Source organism: Ipomoea nil, unplaced genomic scaffold (assembly GCF_001879475.1).
Source record: "Ipomoea nil cultivar Tokyo-kokei standard unplaced genomic scaffold, Asagao_1.1 scaffold0804, whole genome shotgun sequence".
NCBI classification, from domain to species: domain Eukaryota; kingdom Viridiplantae; phylum Streptophyta; class Magnoliopsida; order Solanales; family Convolvulaceae; genus Ipomoea; species Ipomoea nil.
The window spans coordinates 287,006-305,405 of record NW_017617232.1 but is presented as its reverse complement, the minus strand read 5'-3'; the positions used below and the strand labels follow the sequence as shown (position 1 = coordinate 305,405).

General features: G+C 33.3%; 2 protein-coding genes across 2 annotated transcripts; one reads left to right on the top strand and one right to left on the bottom strand.

Moving 5' to 3' along the window:
* Positions 1-4,237: 4,237 nt before the first annotated feature.
* Positions 4,238-8,358, top strand: LOC109177379 (protein JASON-like). The gene is made up of 7 exons (XM_019326737.1): positions 4,238-4,570; positions 4,794-4,848; positions 5,000-5,097; positions 6,340-6,581; positions 6,923-7,679; positions 7,784-7,866; positions 8,115-8,358. Exons 1-7 carry the CDS (start codon positions 4,382-4,384, stop codon positions 8,176-8,178), a joined length of 1,488 nt encoding a protein of 495 aa, XP_019182282.1. The 5' UTR covers positions 4,238-4,381; the 3' UTR covers positions 8,179-8,358.
* A 1,284-nt stretch (positions 8,359-9,642) lies between these two features.
* LOC109177380 (phospholipase A(1) LCAT3-like) lies at positions 9,643-15,918 on the bottom strand. The gene is made up of 11 exons (XM_019326738.1): positions 15,587-15,918; positions 15,411-15,502; positions 12,756-12,883; positions 12,441-12,576; positions 12,168-12,219; positions 11,976-12,076; positions 11,690-11,887; positions 11,098-11,255; positions 10,920-10,974; positions 10,786-10,839; positions 9,643-10,043 (listed from the first exon to the last, which is right to left on the bottom strand). The coding sequence occupies exons 1-11, from the start codon at positions 15,786-15,788 to the stop codon at positions 9,867-9,869; spliced, it is 1,353 nt and encodes a 450-aa protein (XP_019182283.1). The 5' UTR covers positions 15,789-15,918; the 3' UTR covers positions 9,643-9,866.
* Between the last annotated feature and the right edge of the window lie 2,482 nt (positions 15,919-18,400).

Sequence of the window (18,400 nt, the reverse complement as noted above, 5' to 3'; positions counted from 1 at the left end):
GTCGTCCGCGGAGAGGTCGTCCTAGAGAGGTCAGCCATGAGCGAGGCCGACCTAGAACCGGTCAAGGAGGCGCGGTCAACGCGGATCTAACCACCCCCCACCTTAGGGAGTGGCGGTTAGGGGTGGGGGTTGTATAAAAACCCCCCACCTTGTCTCTTTAGGACATCTAATCATCTTCTTACACACTCTTTACAGGAACAATTGTTGTAACAACCAATTCTACGGCATTTAATATAATATACGGTCTCACGGCCTTTACGACATTGTTTCGTTTATTTATTTATTATTCATATTCTTATCCGGATTTAGTGATTCGGGTCCACCCCGGGTAATTAAATCCATCAGAGTGTTTGATTAATTAGTTTTTTGTAACAATTTATTGCTCCAAAATGCTAAAATTCAAAAAGCTGCTCAAAGTAATTTTTTCGATTAGCTTTTTGAAAAAGTTATTTTGTATGTAATCAGCTAACATTTAACAGCTAATTTACCAAACACTTTTCTACAATTAGTTAATACTATCAACTAGTCAAATCCACTAACCCAATCAGTTTAGAGCTATCAGTTAACAGCCATTTACCAAACACCTCCAATGTAAATTTATGAAAAATCCTTAGAAGTGCACAATATAGTTAGGGGTGTCAAGGTGGGCCGAATCCCGCGGGCCAGTCCTAAACTGCCCCTCGGTGGGGCGGGTTAATGCTTTTAGATTTTTTTGCCTGCGAAAATGCGGGCCTTGCGAACTTGACAGGTTAGCTAGTGTGGGCCGCAAGATAGCCCACAGACTTTTCAAAAAAAAAAAAAAAATATAATATATATATATATATATATATATATATATATATATATATATATATATATATATATATACACGCGCGCACACACACAACATTAAAATCTTAAAAAATGTAAAATTTTAAATTTTTTAACACAACAAAATTTAATACTCCATATTATTTAGATTAAATTATTTAAATATAAACTAATAATATAATATTTTTTTAATTTTTGAAGTTAGGTCCGTGAGCCCGCATGAGGCGGATTAGGATTGCATAATTCTAGCCGCGGACTTCGCGGGTCGACCCTCAAAGGCACGAGAAAAAAAGCTCGTAGTGGTCCGGGTCGACCCGCATTGACACTCTTAAGTATAGTGTTAAAACAATAGTTATTGCATGGACCGTGGTCCACACAACTGTGTGGATTACAATCCAAAAACGACGTTGTTTCGCGTATTTTATTTTTCACGCGACTCACTACAACATACATTTTTATAAATCATAATGTACATTATTCTTAAGCATAATATACATTATTCTAACTCATAAAGTATATTATTTTGCCATAAAATTTTCATTATTTTAACATATAATGTGCATTATTCTAACACATAAAGTACATTATTCAACACAAAATGTACATTATTCTAACTCATAATGTACTTCATTCTAACTCATAAAATTCAACGACGTCGTTTTGGACTGTGGCCCACACAATAATTTGCCATGTTAAAAGTTGCAGAGTAGAGTTGGCTATCATTACAAAAATGCCATTGTGTTTTTTTTTAAAAAAAATTGATCTGATCTGTTTCATTTTTTTAGATTTAAGGCAAAGATTGATTCTTAGGGGGTGTATTCAATTATGACTTTTGTAGATTTTTAAAAGTTTTAAAATGATAAATTTTAATAAACTTTTATTGACTTTCATAGAGTCGTTCAAAACTTTTTAAAACTCTATAAAAGTCTATATAAAAAACATTCATAAACTTTTATAAACTTTTTTATTTTAAAAAGTCTACAAAAGTTATTTAAATTCTAAATTGAATACATCCTTAGTTTTCTCCTGAAAGTGTATTTTTATTTGATCCAATACATCTATGTGTGTGTGTCTGTGTCACGATCAAATGCGAAGAATTGCTTAAGTAAAAAATAAGATTTAATCTCATCTATTGATCCAGTCGAATTCAAGGGTCTAGAATGAAGATAATTAAAAAAAATACGGTGACATTATGATAATTTTGTATAAGTTCATTTTTTTTCGGTGCATTTTTTCTTTCTTCTAATGCACATTTTTCATTTTTCGAGTGCATATTTTTGTGCATTGTTGCATTATAGTGCAAATTATTGTGCCTTACAGTCAACATTGTTGTGTCTTCCCATTTTGGACTAGTGCAAACTTCACGAACACATTTTGTTTTACGTTTTCATTCTCCTCATGCAAAGTTCGCTTATGTTTTGTGTTAAATCCTATATTGGTAAGAAATTAAAATTAGTAAATGCTATTAAGGTTGACATACTAGCAAGACATTGTTTATTATATCTTTTGCCTTGGATGATTGAACTTAGTCTTTTCAATAACTAAATTTCTAATGAAATTTGTGAGTTGGTCATATCAAAATGTACAAAGCATTTGTGATGGTGATTGTTATTATCTTTGTTGTACCATATGTGCATTTTATTATGCACCGGGCTAGGCGAATTTTCCATACGAGAGGGGGTTCGAACTCCCGACTTCCCTTAAAGAATGAGAGTATACGGCTACTCACGAGTCACGTCAATCAAGCCGGTTATATATTAATGGTGTTTACTTCTACTTTGTCATGCATTTATATAATGATAGGACCCCACCTAATAGGGCATCCTCAATAATTGGGGGTTTTCTTCATTTTTTGTGAACCCCAACATCCACCTCATCATCCATTATCTCACACAATCACAAAAATCCTTCTCCCCATTAGTTATAGATTTTTTCTCAATTTTTTGTGCATCCACCATTTTACTGAACTATATTTTAATTAATTAATTATTTATTTATTATTATAAAAATTATAATTACAATTATTATTTTTTATTATATTTAAATTAAACATGTCAAAGTTAAAATAAATTTATAATTATAAAATTTCAATTCTAAAAATATGGCATCAAAATTATATACTAAATTTAGTCATTTATATTGCATAAATTTTTGTTCAAAATTTAAAAATTTTATAACAAAATTAAAGCACAAAACTTAATTTTTTTTATTAAAAAAAAAAAAGAATAAGAAGAAGAAGAAGCTGGCCGTTGTACAACGGCCAACTTTAAAAAAAAATAAAAAAATAAAAGCCCTTCCTTTTTAGAGTGGCTGCCAACTGACGACCACTTTGAAACCTTTTTTTTTTTTTTTTTTTTTTTTTTTTTTTTTAAATTCTGACAAAATGTGGGGTGTTGTAGGAGAAAGATTTCTCTAAAAATCAACACCCTCATTTGTTAAAAACTCACTAGGCTAAATACCAAAAACTAAGAATATTGAGGATGCTATTAGATGATTGGTTGAGTACACTTATCGTGAGTCCCCAATATAGAGTAATTGAAGCTTTTGTAATTTTATATTTGTTGGCTAACTCAAATTTTTGAATTATGTTAGTTTTTTTACTTGAGTCAAATGTTATACTCAGATATAATTGTTGCAAAATACAAATTTGATACTAAATTCTCAAATTTTAAAGATTTGAATATAATTATTAATTTATTATGTATAATCAGATAAAATTTTCACAAGATACAAAAATTTAATACGGAGTATTAGATTATAAAAATTTAAAACTTTGAATATAATTATTCCATAAATGTTTAGAATTTTGAAAAAAAAAAAATACTTTTGATCCCTTAACTATTGTATATGTATCAAATTTGATTCTTAACTATTAATATTTTCAAATTAGGTGCATGAGTATGTAATTTGTGTTATATTTGGTTCTTGACCATTAATATTTTTAAATTAAGTGTATGACTATATAATTTGTATTATATTTGATCATGTTGTCCAATTTTTCGATCAACTATTGCCAGAATTTCAATGAGAAACATAATTTTTCTGACAATAGTTGGTCGAAAATATCGTTTTAATTAGAATATATTATTTTTCTTGTTGAAATTCCGACAATAATTAACCCGAAACTTAAATAAAAAATTAAATAACAAGACTAAAATGATACAAATTATATAGTCATGCACCTAATTTGAAATTATTTTTTAAAATTTTTATACTAACATGCCTTAAAAATGTCCGGTGCTTAATTAATTAATTAAAATTCACCAAAATGTCAAAATCAAGTACTCCGTAGTAATAATAATTAGTTTTTTTTGAAAACATAATTAGTTAATTACAGAGTAATAAATAATAAATTAAAAATATTAGTTACTGTTAAAAAAGAAAAAAAGAAAAAGAAACGGAAAACTCTTCTCCCTCGCAGTAGCACCTGTTCGAATTTCAAATTCTCTCTCATCCATTCAATTTCCATTTCCACTTCTCTAAATTCTCATACGCGAATGAAAAGCTTGTGAGTAATTTGTGGCGGCGTTTAGGGTTTTTTATTGCTCGGTTACAATCGGATAGCTTCGCTATGGTGTGGTCTTGGCCAGTTGTCGAAGGACGCGATAACTGCCTACCTCTCGTATCCGCTTTCAAGTTTCTCTCCGCGGCAGTGCTCTCGGCGGCGATGGGCTGTTTCTTCAGCTGTTTTCGTCTAGGCGGCGGCGGCGATCCTCCTACTACGCCTGATCGCTCTCGCTATCAACTCGTCTCTCAGCCTGCAAGTTCATTTCATTTTCTTCGTTTTCTTGCTCAATCTTCTTATTGCGTTATTCCAGAACACTAGAATCTGTTATATACTTATGCGCGCGTGTGTGTGTGTTTGTATGTATATGTTGTGATTTCTGGATGATCTAGACGAAAACTGATAGTAACTTCACAACAAACTGGATGATCTCTTTGGAATATCTTTTGAGTGTTGTTTTTCTTTGTTGTGCGATCAGGAAGCTGCAGTACCATGCAATTGGTGTAATTTGTCTTCATTATTTATTTCTGATGGTAACTCCTCCCCCTCTCCTATTTCCCTATCAAAGTGATAGAATTTGTCTAGTTCTCAGTATAATTATGTACTTCGTCGCAATCAAGCTGGATTTGAAATTTAATTAGTTTAGTAAATTTTATTGCTTGTCTCATTGATATACCAATTTAGAGAAAGAAGATCAATACGGTTTGGAGGCCAAGGGAGTGGAGAAACAGGACATTGGAACTCCTGAGCTTGAGTTGAATGTGACAGAGCTCAGGAACCAGGTTTGTACCCTGAAAATTTAATTCTTGTTCCTCCTGAGTTCATGACAGTTTAATTCAATTACACAGTTTTCCTTGTTTTATTTATTTATTTATTAGTTTTTTTTTTTTTTTTTTTTTTTTGTTTTTAAGAATTTTAAACTGTTTCTGTTGAGATACTGTTTTCATCTTAATTGATTAAAGTACTATCTTCATTGTGATTCTATATTTATCCCTGTTAGGATCAATCACTTACCATTACGCCAAAAACGGCATTTTATTTCCTGAGGCAGACTCAAACTCGTGACCTCACTTTGATACCACTTGTTAGGATCAAATGCTTAGCTAAAAGCTATAGCTCTATATACTGCCACATTGGTAGGGTGTTGGACTTGGCCCTTCATCGGCTTCCGCCCAACAATTCCCGTTTCTATTTCCTGTTACCTCTAGTCTTGGATTTCCATGTCAGTGTGGTCAGTTTTTAATTATTTTGGAGGATACATCTATTGTTCTCATGTTCAAAAATTTGTTTTTAAGCTGGGTAAGTCAAGGTTAAACTGAAGGGTTCAGAGTTCAGGGTAAAATGAACAGTTTGGGTAAGATACAGACTTTCTAAGTTCTGAATTTTGCAATATAAAATACATAGTAGCCATAGAAAAGGTGTCGAATGTTCATGATTTGTGTTTAACTTTCATAGTTTACTTGTGTAATAGCTGCATTTTGTTGAATTTACTGACCCTATTATGATTGCCAGTTCGCATGGTATAATTCCTTCATCTGGAAACTGTTTGAAATAACTAATGTGCGACTTGCATGCTCTAGTATATTCATTTTAATATATGTTAACTATGTGCTCTTAGTAATGTAATTAATGGTTTGTTTATTTTGGTGCCTTAGTGTAATTTTGCAGCACAAAGTAGGAAGGACATGCTTGGAGTATGTGAATGTCTAAAGGAACTTAAAAAACAACCAAGAAGGGAACATTGTCAAGTACAAGAAACATTAATTACTTAAGTTGAATATAGTTGACTGAACATTATAGTACCTGAGTGGTCTATACATACGTGTCTCAGGCACATTAGTATAACATGTTATTAGTATCCCCTTTAAGCAACTTATCTAGAAGTCTGATGTTGTAATCTCATCCAAGGGCTACTTTGAAATTACTGAACTATGTTTCTAAGTATCCTATACAAGAACTAATGTGAAAAAGGACCTTGAATAGTCCCATGTCATCTATTTATTTTGACTGGTTTTATTCTGCAGGCCAAATTCCTCAAAGCTTGTGGAACCTTACAAGAAGCCCCTTCTGAAATTCAAAAACTCTCAAAGGAATGTGAAGATTCATCAGCTCTGAAGGTTGTATCTCCAAATTCTGGCTCTTGGCTCCCTAACTCATCTATTGAGAATCAAAACCTGGTTGAAAAGCCTGATCAACCTCTGACACCTCCCAAAAATTGTAAAGAAGTAATGGAGGGTTCAGATTCTTCTGTCGTTACTCCTAGCAGGTAGCATTCTGATCCTACAGTCCTTACTAGCTCTAGTCTACATTTGAAAGTGCACGTATATTTTCTATGAAGTGCCCACTTTTCAGATTTCTTCATGTTTGAAGTACCCTTTAATCTTGCTGTCCTGCATGTGAGTCAAATGTCCAGAACTGAATAGTTGCTTTCCAAATTTATTTTTATACCCTCATGTTCTGCCAGAAACTATGGAAATACTAATCCTTGTTTTCCTTTACTATTACAGTTTGACATGTGCCTGTTATGTTTGTGTTCAGAACTGAGTCTTTATGTTTATCAAAATTTATTGCACAAGATTCTGAATATGTGTTTGTATGTTATTGTAGCTATATGGAAAATGGAGAAAAGAGTATTGGCTCCAGAAATGGCAGTGTGTCTAGGAACACTCCATCCATTGGGATCAATGCCAATAAGGCTCATGGTGATACTGTTTCATCAGTTTCACCTGCAATTCTTCCGAGTTCTACACACATAAATAAATCTGTTCGTTTTGAGTTAGAGTCATATCCTACAACGTCGGCGGCGAAGACATTTTCATCCAGATTTGCTAGTCTGAAATCCCAGCATTCACCCTACCCAACCCCATTGAAACTAACCAATGAGATGCAAACACCTGGCACTGTTTTCCCATCATATGTAAATAATAACGTGGCAAATGGAAAACATCCTCGAGTCAGGTATCAGTATGTGGTTTCTACCTCAAACCGTGAGTTGAAGGAATTGATGGATGAAGATTCTACTTCCATTCAAGACTCTACTTCTATCCTCTTGCCCAGTGATATGGGGAAATCTCTTGAACATCCTAATGAAACAAACCTTAACTCAGAGATGGTACTGAGAGAAACCGTGGCCAATAAGGAATTGGAGTTGGAAGCAAGTTTGTCTTCCTCGCTGAATCCATCTCTCAACCAAGTAGATAGTAATCTACATTTTGTTGAAAGTGTTCATTCCGGTAGAACTCCAGGTGACAGGCCTATCCTTGGGATGGTTGCTGCTCACTGGCATGATCACGATACTTCTCATATCTCGCCTAAATGGTGGAATGGAAACGGAATTCCAAATACCACTACTAAGTACAAAGAGGTTTGCCATGCTTTATTATTTAAGTAGTTTGTTTGCTTTGGAGTACTATTTTGTTTCCTGTTTTCTTCTTGAAAACCAGTAACTTGAATCTGTTGATGTTGCAGGATCAAAAAGTTAGTTGGCATGCAACACCATTTGTGGAGAGATTGGAGAAGGCTTTGTCTGATGAAACGTTTGTCTCACAGAGGTATGTCATGTTCCCATCTGTCACTTCATGAAACTGTAAGAAGATACTAATAAAAAAGAAGTGAATGATATATAATTGCTTCAAATTTTAAATATCAAACGGCATGGAGTTAGATCTGATACCAAAATATGCGCTTCATCTAAACTAAAAGTATAAACTGATAGTTGAACTGCATATTTATGTTTATATATTATACATTCAACATTGAGAAAATGGGTCTTAGAACAGTATATGTGGATATGTTGCAGGAAGCAAATCAGTTGTCCAGCGCCAATCAGTTTTAACGAAAATGAAGGCTCATTTGCTCTATGACCTCGGAAGCTACTCCATCTATACATTTCAAGTCACTATGTTAAATTGTTTGATGATACATTCTCTGATAATAGATTTCTCATTTTCCTTTTAAAAATATCTTCAATTCTTTCATGATTCTTATACATATTAGGACTCATAATTCTGTTCGCAGTGTAATAATGTAAATTTTTTGCACAGTAGCTCTTTGACTAGTCATTTTGCGCCTTTGTTTTGCCTTGATTCTAATTGGGTAGTAAAAATTGATCTATTGTGTTATAATTGATTCACTGTTTAATGAATCTTTTAATTTAACAAATTGATAACGTATCTTGACTAACACAATGAATATTAATGAATTTGATTTATAACTTCAATGAATCGTTGCTAAAGGCCAATGGGGGGCAAAGTAAGGTTATTCTATTTTGGATCGGCTCAAAGTAAAAAAATTTATTACTAAAACCTCAATTTTACTATTCTCCTATCAGTGGGATATCGGACATGATACTTTGCAGCGTCATTGAATGCAATATTTCACTCCCTATTTCTATAGTATAGGTCCCGTTCATGTGAGAATATCTATTTAATGTGAGAACATACAGATTTTGCAGTAATGTACGGTAAGTTCTTCATAAATACACAATAACTACTCCAGTTCTGTAACTACTACATAAATGTACTGAAATTATTACATGAATGCACAAAATTACTATAAGAATGCATCGTGCATTTATGTAGTATTCACAGGACTATAGTTATTGTGCATTCATGTAGAACATACCATGTATTACTGAAGAAGCACATGTATTCTCACGTTAAGAGATGTTCGCACCTAAAAATAAATAAAGGAAAAATTGTAATTTATACCCCTCCATAATATGACAATTATCAATGTCACTCCTCCTGAATTATTAGTGGTGTAAATATTATCCTGAATTATCAAAGAGGTACATATATTGCCCCTGTCGTACCGTACGGGAGGAAATCTGAGGATAACATTTACACTGCGGTAGTGGCAATATATGTATCTTTTTAAAAATTGAGGGGCAATATTTACACCACTATTAATTTTTCCAAGAGGTTAATCCTCAACTCTAAGGTTCTACAAGGGATTTGTCCATTTTATGCCGCTGTTGAATTTTGAACATTTGTCCTTTTTCTCAAATATTGTCTACTAAACTATTGAGTTAAGCTCGTGCAAGCAAACAAAAAAAAATAAGAATTATTCTAACAATGATATATATGATTTTTTTCAAGATATGACAATGTAAGACATTCCAACATGACATTGGGATTGCTCTTTTGATTCAAGAATGAGCCCTGATTATGAACTCAACAAAGTTTTGTTTAAATGTCATTGTGAAAGTGTCATTCCCTGAATGACATTGCATCAAATTACAATTTAAAATATACACATTATACAATAACCGTTAATATTTGAGTTTATGGCAATATTTAAAATTACAAATCAGTATAACATATTTCAACTATTATATTATTTAAGAGGTAATCTGAACGGTGTCAAGTGTGATTGAATGGAAGAGGTTCATCTATCCTTAACCAAACGTCAAGAAATTGATATTTGACTTTGGGTATAGAGCAGTCTTAAATCTGTAGGCTAACTCTCCGAATGTTTAGAGATCATTGTGGGTTATACATACAGTATTAAGTGTTCAATATAAAAGTATAAAAGATAAGACAATGAAAGTTCAGTGTGTAGCATCCATGACTCTGCAAGTCCTGGGCTTCACCTTCAGCTTGGTTGTCATCTCACTCTCATTCACTCCTAACCACACTTTAAGTAGCTCAAATACGTTTTCATCACTTAATATTTCTCGGTGCCCACAACATACTCCCACTCTTTCCACTGCTTCAAAATGATCAGCCTACACAATTTTTTTTTTTCAAAAAATCAAAATTAAAATTAATTCAACCATTTTGGAAGAGTAATCAAAATAATCTATCTTGTAATTTATTTATTTTTTGAAACACGGTAATATCTATTCTATACTTTCTCAAATTTTTTCAGTCCTAAGAATCAATGCCCTCACCACTAAGAGCACCCTTAATAGGGTTTTAGCTCTGTTTTTTTATGAAGAAAAAATCAAGGTATGAATTTTTACACAAATGGAAAACTTGTTTTTTTTTTTTTTTTGGTTCTTTCTCTTGCCTTTGTGCACGTATGGCGCACATTCAGCGTCCAGTCGTGCACGCGCCCAACTGGGCATGTTTCTTTGTATTTTTTTAAATTTTACTTTTCAGTTTTTTTTTTCCATCTCTCTTATCTTCTCTCTCCTAGTTTGCACCTAAAAAAAAAAACTATTGCTATTGAGGTTGCTCTAAGGTTCGATTTTATGACTATTCATTTGGAATGATAATAGAGGTGTCATCAAATTATATAGCAATTGGCAATCTATCTTGTATTCTAATTTCTCTACAAGCACGCATTTGTCAATATTAGCGTGGTTAGAATAGTCCATGTTTCAATTGCTACAATTGCGAGCTCGAGGTAAGGATTTTATGTGAGTGGGTTGATCCGTGAACTTTGACTCACTTTGACACCTCTACTTTTTAGGCACTATAAATGATCGGACTACAAAGTTAGTCGAAAGGAAAAAAGAATGATACCTTGGCTGATTGAGCTGGAACAGTTCCATCACCATCCACATAGGAGTATTCAGGCTATAACACATCAAAGTATAGTCAAATAAGTAGACTATATATCATTAGAAATTGTTAAATTGTTAGGATCAAACGCTTACCGTTGTATGGCAGATTTCAGACAAATCCTCGATTGGTTCAGTTTCTGAACCATAACTGCAAAGAAGACAAGCAGGCATAAAAACAATTAGTACAACACTATTTTCATGTTTGTTTTCATTTGTACTTAGTACTATATATATGTCATAAAAACATCTAAGCATTTGGTTAGTCACATACCAAACATCAAAAGGGGTGTCAAAAGATGTTCCATAGATGTTATAGAAAGAAATTCCCTTTGGTAATTGAGCATTGTTGACAATTTGGCGAGTATCAGACGCCCATTTCAGAATTGAGAGGTTGAAAGGAAGAGATACTGTTTCCCCATTATGCTCCACCTGGTGGGAACATACATGTCAGAATTAACTGCTTACTACTATGCCAAAAGTTATAACTCGTATGGGAGGAGCAACTTTATTTCCTTATACTGTTACATTTTCGAGAGGCAGGGTGCTAGATGAGGGATTGTTGGACAGAGGCTGGTGAAGGGCCAAGTCCAGCACCCTACCTCTCGAAAATGTGACAGTATATAAGGAAAAAAAGTTGTGCCTTTAATATTAGCTAATGATAAGCGTTTGATCCTAACAAGTGATATTAGAGCCTGATCACGAATATATAAGGAAATAAAATTGCGCCTTCCCTACCAGCTATACGTTTTAGGTTACTGGCAAGCGCTTGATCTAACATATCTTTTAGTCGTTACATAATACACCAACTTTACAAAGTAACATAAACAAAAAAATGTTGGTTCATAGATGGTGTAGGGTAATACCTCATTATCCTTTAATGCCTCTTCAAACACAATCAAACTTTCTTTAGGACCATAAGATTCCAGCTCAATAACAGTATCCCCATCTCCATCTCCGTCCTCATCAATAGTTTTTTTTCGCCACACCCGAATTTCAGGTTGCTTTTGCCACTTGAAGTCGGGGTTTGCTAGCATCTCATACACCGATGGACATTCAACCAACTAAGCATCATAACGAAATTGGATCAATCTATCATACTTAGAACATACGATAAAGCTAGTGAGACATAGTTCCTTTACATGACTTTACCAGTTGATGAATCGTCCAGCGTGACACAAAAAAGTAGCTCTCAAAGCCTTCGACGAACTGCACTCCAGTTAACAGCGAATCGTTGATGTATCCAGGCGCACCTGTTTGCACATTTCATATATAATTCAAAAGTCCCAACAATAAAGATGGAGGGGTCTTTGTATATATAGATTAACTAAGGCAATTGATCACCTTGGAAGGGGCAGGCTATGGCAATCCACTTGTTGACATACTTGGAAAACGCCTGTAGTTGAACGATATAACTATTGGTTAGTCTTCTGGCTGGGACTCAAGCCTCGCTCTAACCTAGCTCTGATACCAATTGTTAGGATAAGTACTTATCACTACGCCAAAAACTATAACCAATAGCCAGCGTAGTACTAAGCGATTGACCTTAACAAGTGACATCAAAGCCAGGTCGCTAATAGAAAGGTTCCAAAGACTCAAAAAGGAAATCTTGCATACATTAGTATAAAGAGACATAAAACAGGTAACCAGCAATCCCCCCATTGAGTGTGAAATTATATTCACTTTTCTTGAACCAGAGGCTTCATATGCAGCCTCCAGTTTTTCTTTCAGGCCATTCAACACTTGATCAATCCTGCAACCACAACGTCTATCGATTAAGATCACTCCATTCTTCTCCTCGGCAAAACGCTATAGAACAGAAACGAGTTAAGAGCGGGCAAACAATATATCTGGTTTCCAGCTTACGCTAGATTAATCTTAAGCCCCTAGAACCTCTGCTCAAGAGTAATTGGAGGGCAAAGAGATATTTACCTATTGCTTTGCCGGAAATCGTAACCATATCCAAACAATGTAGTTCCTTTTTCATACCCACATCCAACGAGCATATCAATCATTTCGTGAAAATGGTATACATCCGATAAGTGTATGCACTTTGCGAACTGCAAATGAAAAATGGAACAAAGTGAACATCCTATATACCCATTGTGCACACAAATATCTTAAGAATATTAATGTGTTTTACTTTATCAACCCAAAGATCATAATTGAACAAAGCATAGGCATTCCCCTTCCAAGGGGTGATATATGATTTACTTCTGGCTGTTGCCTATGCTTGAATGAATGCATCAACAACACCAGAATTATAGTAATGGTTTAGGAAATTTTGGGTTCTGTAGTGTTATTAGATACACCTTGTTGGATAGGTATTTAGGTTGTAATAGATAAATAATATGAAAAATTGCATTTTTGATCCTTTAGTTATATTTATGGTACAGATTTATTAGTCTCTAAAATATGCAACCATATTTAACCTCTAAGTCATGCATTTATGCGTGAAGTGACGATTTTAGTTCCTTAAAAACTATTTCCATCACCGACATGCTACTTAATAAAATGACAGATTTGATTTTTCGCATACAAACAAATAACAGATTTGTTTAAGTCCCCGCCTTTGGAAATCTTCTCATACGACCAAGCATCAGTAATTATAAGTTATAACCTTGACTACTAGATAGGGTTATGGCCAGAATTAATTAGTACAAGAGGAGTTAAAGAAACGTACAAACATAAATAATATATATAGTTGTAATATTTTGTGTTTAAATATATAGGAATAAGGGTCAAATAGGTTAACTGTACCAAATAATGCAATTAAATCACCAAATTTTAAAAAGCTACAATTAGGTTCCTGAACTAACCAATTCTATTCAATTAATCTAATTTGTAGGTTTCTTAGATGGTTAGTAGGTCACCCATGATTTAAAATATTTTTAAAAAATTATTATTTAAAATAATTATTTAATTTTTTTTTTAAAAAGAAAACAAAAAAAGATATCGTCTCCATGGCTGGAGACGAAGATTACTTTTCTTCGTCTCCAGCGGAGTCGATCTGGTTTTTTTTTTTTTTTTTTTTTTTAATTTTAAATAATAATTTTTTTAAAAAAAATATTTTGATAAGGGGCGACCTGCTAACAACTTGAAAAACCTATAAATATGACTAATTGTATAAAATTGATTAGTTTAGGAATCTAATTATAATTTTTTTAAGTTTAGTGACCTAATTGCATTATTGTATGCAGTTCAATGGCATATTTGACCCATATCAAATATATATAAATGTTAATTATCTATTAATTTCATAATTAAAATTAAGGTTTGTATATATTTTTGATTGGCCCCTGAAACGGGTCTTGAAAAGTGTTTCTTTTCAGTTACCGAAATAAGTGTGAGACAGTTTTGGTGAGTTTCTAACAAGAAAACGTGTACGAAACTACGAACGATTCACAAAAGAGTTTTTAAAAAAATGAGTTTTTTAAAATTTCTAGCTAATACCGGATTTGATTCCTCGACTATTAAGAATTTATCTTCTTAACTTCTAAACTTGCTCAATTTTATCTTTAACTATGTAATTATTAATTAAAATGGTCATAATCTCGACTATTTTGGTTTGGACAAAGAACTAATTTATGTAAAAATTACATAATTGAAGATGAAATTAAACAAGTTTGGAAGTCAAGTACTAAAGTGATAAAATCTTAATAGTCGAGAGATTAAATTAGATATTAACTCTAAAATTTTTGTCTCACTGAATTATTTCTACATTTGGGCATTAATTATTAATTTTTTCATATTCAGTTCCAAACTTTTAAAAATTTATCACATTTGATCCTCGGTCTAATTTATGACCCGTTGGTGACCAAATTTTTTAATGAAAAAAATCATAGAAAATAATAACTTTGTCTTAAGTTATGTACAAAAGCACAAATTTAGTCACAGATGATCAGAAATTAGACGGAGGACTAAATGTGACATTATTTTAAAAGTCGTAGAATTAAAGTAGAGTTAATTCCACCAGAGGTCCATTATCTTTGGTCGCAATTTCAAATTTAGTTTCAGACTATCGTTTTTGTCATTTAACATCCCAGATTATTAGTTTTTGAACACTTTTAATCATTCTCATGACTTTTCTTATTTTTAGTAAGGACATTTTTGTCTACTCTTATTTTTCTTTTGTTATTTTTCTTGTTCCAACCGATTTAATTGGTTTCGGACTTTACTAAAAATCGATGGAAAAATATGGTTACTAAAAATAAGATGTTAGCTAAAGTTTTAAACTAATTAAATCGGTGAAACTAAAAAAATAACAAAGTAAAAATATGAAAAGACAAAACTACCCTTATTAAAAATATAAAAAGTCATAAGAAATATTAAAAATGTCCAAAAAAATAATCGTCCGAATGTTAAATGATTAAAACAATGGTTTGAAACTAAATTTAAAATTACCACAAAAAAACAAGGGACTTTTGATGGAATTAACTCATCAAAGTAATATGACAAAACGTGGAAAAGTGATAGTCCGGAAATCAAATGTGAGAATGATCCAACACGACAAAAAGTGGAAAACACAAAAACTTGGGTGCAGCTGAAAAAAAGCTAAGAACAGGAAAGGGAAAACAGAAAACTTACCCATGAGGGGTCCAAAATATCAATTGCATATAATCCATAATCGTCGTCGGGCACCGCAATCTCACTACTATCATCCAAACTCTCCGTATACCCTGAAACCCACCATTTATACAATTATACATTTCAAGTTGGAAAAAAACAATGAATCCATTTTTACCAGTGCGGCGGCGGCGCACCTGTTTCGGGGTTGTAGCGTGACCACACTTTCGTCTTGAACAGCATTTCCGAGAGAAATATTCGGACCCAGACCCGAGTATCCGACCCGGAGTTACTCCTGGCGTTGAGTATGGACCCGCCCATGCCTGATACCAGGAGGACCGGGTCCCGGTCCGCCGCCGAATCGGAGGACACTTGTCCCCGGAAGCAGCCACCAAGCATTATATTGATTTTCCGGTGGAAGGAGAGTTGATGAGAGTAATGGCGTTGGGTTTTGGAGGAATTTGAAGTGTGTGATATATAGAGGCCAGAGTGGTAGTTGGTCTTCCCAAATACAGTGGTAGTTGGTCATTCCAAGAAGAAATGAGTAGATGATATATGGATGATTACGGTTCCATTAGCATTGTCTAATTTAAAATAAATTGGGTATTGTAAAAATGAATCTGAATAAGATGGGTTCGGTTAAAAAAAAATTGAATGATCACGATTCGATTCTAATTTTTCATTTTTCAGAACATGGAATAACTGGTTTGGAATCGAAACCGAACTGTGGTTACACTTTCATCTACTTAATAATTTATAAGAAAAATGTTAATCTCTCATCCTAAAATTATTATTTCATCTGTTCTATTTTTACTTGTCATAGTTATTATTCATTGATCAAATAAATTATTTCTTATTTATTTGTACCAACCAAGCACTTTGTGCTCAGATGACATATAGTAACTCTTCCATATAAGAGGTCATGAGATCGAGATACTACCATCTAATAAAGTTAGTAGTACTAAAAAAAACTATGAACCAACCATTAACAAAATCAAAGGAACACATACTATTCATTATTCACTAGCTCATGTGACATTCATTAAAAAAATAATTCTTATTTTTCATTTATTGCCTACAATAAATAGTACAATATAATAATGAATAAATCAATACTTAAAATAAATATATATGACTCATTACTAGTTAATTAATATGAATACGATTTTAATTGACTTGAGTTGAATTCAAGCATTACCATGTCAAAGTTTGCTTCTCACTCTATCAATAATAATGTTAATTTGGCTAACTCACTCGATTTTAGGCCTTCCCATTTAGGCCATTAAATTTATTGGTTATGTTCAATTAATTTTTCTTTTTCATTTTAAAATTAACGCTCTAAAGTTTCTATTTTAACAAACTAACATATTTACATTAATAAATATAATTTTAAAATATTATTTAACCAAACCAAATCCCTAATTTCAAATTCCAACTATAATTTTAAAATATTATTTAACCAATCAAATCCCTAATTTCAAATTCTAACTCAATAAACATAATGTAACAATTATAGACATTGCTATAAAATATATAACTTAAAGTTTTTACTTAAAATTTTAACAAAAAAAAAAAAAAACAAATTAATTTATTCATATTATAAATAGGTTTTTATTTATCATTATTTATTTTGTAATAATTTTATAATATGTTCTTCATTAATATATTTTGTAATAAGTTTGCAAATATGTTAACTAACATTTAAGGGGTCATCTATTACCAATAATAAAATTATATAAGAAGGGAAAAATTTCTCTCTCAACTTTATCGCTTTTCTTTTTCTGAGGTGATAACAGGAGGGCGATCTTTATCCCTCAAAATTTCCTTACTTCTGCATGGATGCCACAAAAGCGTAGCAATTCAACAGAACTTTGGGGGCTTAGGGTAGGTCTCAAATTGGTGAGGGAATGGGGGTTATCCTCGGTGGATGGTAGAAGTTGACTTGGAGGCTGCGCTGTGGTAAGCGTGATAAACAAGGAGATCCCTAGTGAAAAGTAACTGAACACTCAGCAAAATATCCCATTCAAATAGAACTGAACTAAAATCTTAAGGGTGCACACCTCCAATATAACGGGTAGTAAATAGCCCAAGTAGCCATGATTATTACTCAAACAGGATGTAAGCTAAACGATGAATACTTTGTTGCTTGATTATAGAAATTGGATTACCCATGGAGTGGTATGAGGAAAATGTCTCATGTTTTGAGAAGGAAACAAATGCGTAGACATTCTTGCTAACTTGGGGCAAGTCGGGGGACTGGAGAACGATGACTTGGGACACCCTTCCAACAAGTTTGAAAGGCTTGTTGAGGGCTGATGGTAGCGGCACTACAACTCACAAAGTGAAAGAATAATTTTTCCCAGTGTGGGGGCTGGTGAACAAAAAAAAAAATAACGATTTAAAACATGAATCACACTGTTATTTCAAAATGACATTATTGAAAATTAATATTGAAATTTTTCAATTGTTATACCATGATAACAGATAGTGTAGTTGACGAATAATTTTCATATATTTCAACATAAAACACACTTTTTATATTTATTTTTTTAAATAGAAAAGTACACATAACTTTATCTATAATTACACTTATCATTACATACAAACTTATAAGAGCATTCACAATGGTTGGGGAGAATTGGGAGATAATGTAAGAGTTGGTAGGGAATATCCCGACCGACATAGCTTCACCACGACCGAGGAGTCTTTGTCTCTTTCTCCTTGTCTTTGCAGGTAACAGGTCGGGCTCCACGAGAAGAACCCGGTCGTAGACCGACCGGAGTTGCCCGAGCGACGGTGTCGACCACCGAGCGGTAGCCCTTGGGCGAAAGAGCTGACGAAGGACACGTGGCGGCTCTTTACATCGACAGGCAGGGCACCCGGGAGGATGACACGTGGTGGCTACGTGGAGGACATGCCGGACGGCTGGAATCCTGTCCCCGGCCTAGCAGCTATAAATACCCACAGTAGCTACAGTGTAAGGGACTTTTGGACGATCGATAGGTTGTTGT